The 5,560-nt window shown below is 46.4% G+C and overlaps 1 protein-coding gene across 1 annotated transcript in view; it reads right to left on the reverse strand.

Moving 5' to 3' along the window:
• FBLN5 (fibulin 5) overlaps positions 1-5,409 on the reverse strand; it is a 71,364-nt gene extending 65,955 nt beyond the window's left edge. The window contains exons 1-3 of the mRNA XM_011373152.2: positions 4,905-5,409; positions 1,517-1,571; positions 133-184 (exon numbers count right to left, since the gene is read on the reverse strand). Coding sequence (XP_011371454.1) covers positions 133-184; positions 1,517-1,571; positions 4,905-4,921 — 124 coding nt within the window. The 5' untranslated portion in view covers positions 4,922-5,409. The remainder of the gene's footprint in view (positions 1-132; positions 185-1,516; positions 1,572-4,904) is intronic.
• Between the last annotated feature and the right edge of the window lie 151 nt (positions 5,410-5,560).

A 5,560-nucleotide genomic window follows, 5' to 3' on the forward strand; every position in this document is an offset into this window, starting at 1 on the left:
CACTGTGTTCTTCCATGGTCAAGGCTAATACAGGTTTGACAATATTGAACGACAGCTAAGCAAGCAATGGTCCTGCAGTCGGGCTATCACTGGAAGCCCCCACCCAGCAAAGGAACTTCAGCGACCTCTTACCTACACACTGTCCTGACTGGCGGTCCAGGTCAAAACCATTAGTGCATTGTTGCTGAAGAAGAGAGAAGCAAGAGGCAAGGTCATTTCACCTTTTGTTTAACTATAAAAATATTATAATGTCATCACAGAAAGTTAGAGAAAGGAGTAAAGAAAAAAAAAAGCATCCATAATACCAACACCTGTATGATAACACCTATTTGTCCTTCACTTTTTTTTATATTGTCTTACTATCATTTTACACTTAGCATTATTTTTTAAGCTCCCACGCTATTGCTTTAAAATCTGCATTTTTAGCAGATGGTTACTGGGAATGTTTCATGCTCTAGTTATGAAGGGCAATAATAGTCACATCTGATCTGCTGAATGAGGCTTGTCCAGTGTTCATGCCGTTCTGGGAATGGATTTGAGTGCTTTTAAGGGCAATCAGTCTCTTTGGGTATTACTTAATCTCACCTTCTCAACGCCCAGTATGAGTTCTTTGTACTCTATGAAAACCTGATTCTGAGGTCTGTACATAAAAGAAAAGCTACATAGTGATACAGTTTTTTAAGAAAAGTAGAATTGGGGAAATCTCTCCATTTCAACCTCAGCAAGACAATTACACAAAGATACTTTCGAAAATAGATAGATCTCCAACAGCCCCCAAGGGTCGTAGGCTTCACAAACAACTTGAGTTATAACTTCACGTACTCAGAAAAATTGTCATGGGAGTAGACAGTGAGTGGACCTTTCAGGAAGACCCTGGAGCCTGGCATTTTATAGGCATAAGCCAAGGAGATGTGTTTTTGACTGTGGGAGCCTGGCTGTCTCTGAAGCTTCAGGAGCTCAGCTTCCCGGAGCTGTGGGTTAGTTTATGGAGAGGACTGAGCCTGCATTCCTGGGAGTAGGTTCAGGGGTCTCAGATTCTTAGGGCCAAAAACAAAACAAAATAAAAACAACCCAGAGCAGATGAACCAGGAGACTATGCCATAAAGCTCAGCAAACCAGGAGAGCTGGGTTCCAGCCTTGCTCACAAACCAAGGCCAAGTGCAGGCATCACAGGGGCACTACCACTCAGAAACACTGGAGCGCATTTGACTTAACATTGATGGTGAGGCAAGACCTCCCCAAAGGGACACAGATGAAGGAGTGTGATCCAATTATAAGAGTCTTAGATTCAGAGTCAGGACACCGAAGTCCCAGCCCTGCCACTCATGAACTATGTCACCTGGGGCAAGTCTCAACTTTCCTGAGCCCCAGCTTTAATCTCTGTGCATGGGAGAGCTCAATTTAGGTAAACTGTGAAGCCCCTCCCACCCCCACAGTCCTCGGATTCTAAAACATGTGGCTGGACACCCTGATTTTTAACACGCTTCTAGATAAATTAACAAAACGAAAAGCTTACCTGTGTATTCCCAGGACTTGGAAGACATAGAGCCAGAATGGTGACAGTGAGTATCCTGCAGAGAGCAGAAAGTTGATATAAATGCCCAAGATACGTCGGATCCAGGTCTGGGGGTAAACGCCGACCTCACGCTGCCCGTGCATTTACAATGGCGATGTCACCTTGTGTTTATGGGGACCCTCCAGAGAGACCAAGGGGGACGTTAGATACCCCAACCATCTCAAACCCAACCAGTCTCTTCTACTGCTTCCGTGTGTTAGGATAATGTGTTAGATGGCCTTTTTTAAATAAAGGATTTAGCTGCTTCAAAGAACAAATCTGAAACCCTCTGCCATGGTAGCAACAGTGTATTGGCCAGTTGCTTCGATTGTTCCTCCTTACACAGGGAGACTGGCCTGGGCTGTGACAGCTTTATTCTGCGATGATCCCAGAGTGGACGAGCCATCACACCCTCGAACGATGAAAAGGAAAGGAGTACAACCGTGAAGCACTTGGGCTCCAAGGAGCGACAGTGTCACAGGAAAGTCACCTAACAGAGCAGGCTCTGAGGAAGAAGAGGAGGAGGGGACCTGGGCAACCCAGAGAAGAAGCGTAGCAGGAAAACTTAGGAGGAGTCGAGAAACCAGGGGGTCAGGCCAGCATTGCCACTCATAAGCCGCCAAACCTCTCTGAGCCTGCGATTCCTACCCTTCCTCACTCACAAGCTTCTTTCTAAGAAAATCGTAGTCACCACCACGCTTTAAAAATACAAAATCGATACCACCTCACACCCATCAGGGTAGTTATAATAAAAAAAGTAGAAAGTGTTGATGAAGATGTGCAGAAGCTGGAACCCCCTGTGCAGTGTTGGTGGGAATGTGAACTGGTGCAGCCGCTATGGAAAACAGAGTGGCATTTCCTAAAAAAAAATTAAAAATAGAATTACCATATGATCCAGCAATTCCACTCAGGGAATATACCCAAAAGAATTAAAAACAGGGTCTCAAAGAGATAGGTGTGCAACCCTGTTCATAGCAGCATAGTTCATAATAGCCGAAAGGTGGAAGCGACTCAAGTGTGTACCGATGGATGAATGGATAAACGATTTATGGTGTCTACATACAATGAAATATTACTCAGCCTTAAAAAAGGAATGAAATTCCGACATATGCTGCGAATTAAATGAACTTTGAAGGCATTATGCTAAGTGAAATAGACCAGTCACAAAAAGACGAGTAAAGTATGATCCCACTTTTATGAGGTTGTCAGGGGCTTGCAAAGGAGGGAGGGAATGGGGAGTTGTTTAATGGATATGCAGTTTCAGCTTTGCAAAATGAAAATAGTTCTGGAGTTTGGTTGCACAACAATGTGAATGCACTTAACACTACTGAACTGTTACACCTAAACACAGTTAAAATGGTAAAAAAAAAAAAAAAAAACAACTACGTAAATGTAGAGCTTTATTTGGTACAATTATTATTCAGTTCAACAGGGATTTATCTGAGCAACTACTACTTGCAGGTGTGGATCCTAAGCATAAGAGCTACAAAACTATGACTCAGTCACTGTCCTGGAGAGCTGATTGGGGAGCCACATGAATCGATAATGTCTATATACTTTGGTTAGGGCATTGATAGAAACACCCATTGAGTGCAATGAGAGCTGGGGGTTAGACGTAAGAAGGTCAGGGAAGGCTTCCTGGAGGGGGTGATTTTCAGTAGAGCAGTGGACATGGGACCTGGCTGGATTCAATGGCTTGTCACTGTCAAATATGCCTCCACTTTATAATCCCTCCCTTCATATAAAGAATGTTCAACAGATTACAAAGCTCACTCAGTCCATGACACAAGGCTCATCTGAATAAGCAGCTTTGGGTACTTGGAAGCCCTGGAATTAAGGTGACATCCAAAGGGAACAGAATCCTGATGTGGCGCCAGGAGATGCAAGCCCAGTTCCTTCATCTAGTCTCCAACCAAAAGATAAAGACCCCGAGTGTCCACGAGTTTTCATTTCATCTAAGTGCCTGTGTGAGCCAGGTTCTAGAACGCTGGAGACAGCCCTGACCTTATAAAGTGCAGAGCCAAATCCTAGGGCTTTTTTGATATTTGCAACAGCCAGATTTATATCTGGAAGGAATGAAAGAACAATAACAAATTTATTTTCCAGGCTGTATATTATGAATTTCAATGTTTTCCTGTTTCTTCACATGAAGTTTCCTCTCAGTTGGTTATAAAACCCTGTCTCGTTTATGTTGGAGACAGAACAGGCTGACAGAATGCAGTGGACTTCAAGAGCTAGTGGAAAAGGCATGCTAACCCCATTTCTCCCCCTACTCCAGACTCCCCCGTTCCCGGCTGGAGCGCAGTCCAGGACAGGTCTGGTCTCAGAGGTCCAGCCTCAAGCCAAGACTCCTGGAAGAGCCACGGCTGGGTGCTGGGGGCCACGTAAGCTCCAGGCTAATCAAGAGAAATCATACCCAGGCGTGCTGCTCTCATGGTGTCAAAAACAGTTGTACCTTGTCATGAAAAACTCTAGAAAACCGCAAAAATAAACTAACTATAGGAATATGGGAGAACGTTCGATGCTCATAACTGGTCCCTGGAATTTTCGAAAACAGGTGGGTCCACCACTTTGTGCACCATCCTAAACTGAGAGGAAAACCAGAGAGACCAATGAAATCCCAGGGCTGTTATGTCCCCAGTTCGGGATGATATTATCACAGATTTGTTTTCAGCATACGCACACGCACACCCACATAATCTGTCTAAAGCAGTTAATATTTCAAGACTTTGCTGGATAAAGACTGCCGATGTAATCTAGATAAAGTTCTCTAAAGTTTAAGGATTACTCGACTAGAATTGCAATTTCCTTAAAGAAGAGCAAAACGTTTGCTTACATGTAGTTCTTTCTGCCGTCCCCACTTTTCATTGGCTTGAGACTTCTGGGTCGCATGCCCTTTGGGAATCCCACGCATGGGGCAAATCCAGCCCTGGGATGTGCAACTTGCCTGTTCGCGTGTCCAACAGCCGATGCAGCAAAATAATTGAAACCGGTAACTGGTCTCCCAATTTAAAAAATAATATCAATTCCTTTTTTAAAAAAAAAAACACCCCCACAAATTTGCCACCCTTTCGGGAAACGAGGAAACAAGCTCCGAGGTTTTTGCAGACCTCTCTGGGATGCTGTGACTCTGAAACCGTATGATAAAGTACCCACTCCCCAAAAGAAGGCTTCAAGATGGAAATGACAGAGGCGCAGCTTTTTATAATTAATATCATTGCATCACTAGCTGATGTCTTTTCCAATATCCCGACACTGCCTGAATCCGTCCATAGCCATTTTCCGCCCATCAGGTTTTTCAGGACGTTTTCCAGATCCTGGAGGAAAAAGCCCGCAGGGGAGAACCTACCTTTTAAATCCTGGCATGTCCAAGACGCGTGAGCAGGAGAAGCGGAGCGGGAAAGAAAGAGCTCGCGGAGCGGGACCCTGGAAGGCAGCTGCTGAGCTTCGGGCCCTCTTCTGGGCCGGTGGCGCTCGCGGGTATTTTATTCCAGAGGGGACAGCGAGTCGCGGGGAGGACGCGGGGAGAGCCTGGGTCCTCCGAGCCACTGGAGAGCCGACAGTTGAAAGCACCTGGTTTTGCTTAGCCCTCTTCAGTAATTCAGCATTAAACCAATTGGAGGAGGAATGTTAAAAATGAACACTTCATTTTCTAAGTATGTTAAACAATGCAAATGGGGCCTCAGTCTGGACACAGCTGGTTCCGATTACAGCGCTCACCAACTGGCTAGACTCCTCACAACAATCTTGGGGCGTCTGCCAGGACCCAGGGCCCGACGCTGGGAGGAGAGCCCTGTCCCCCCGCGGAGCAGCCGCACTCGCGCCCCCGGCATCCCCGCTGGAGGCGATTGGCGGGCAAGTGCCGGAGGGTGGGGTGCGGGGGGTGGGGTGCTGGGAGGGCCTGTTGACCCTTTACTTCCCACCCAGGGAGGACATCCCGGGCCGGGTGGCCGTGGTCGAGGCGGGGCGGCGGATCCAGCACACTAGCACCCCCACCCCCACCCC

The sequence above is a fragment of the Pteropus vampyrus genome, unplaced genomic scaffold (genome assembly GCF_000151845.1).
Source record: "Pteropus vampyrus isolate Shadow unplaced genomic scaffold, Pvam_2.0 Scaffold219, whole genome shotgun sequence".
Taxonomy (NCBI): Eukaryota; Metazoa; Chordata; class Mammalia; order Chiroptera; family Pteropodidae; genus Pteropus; species Pteropus vampyrus.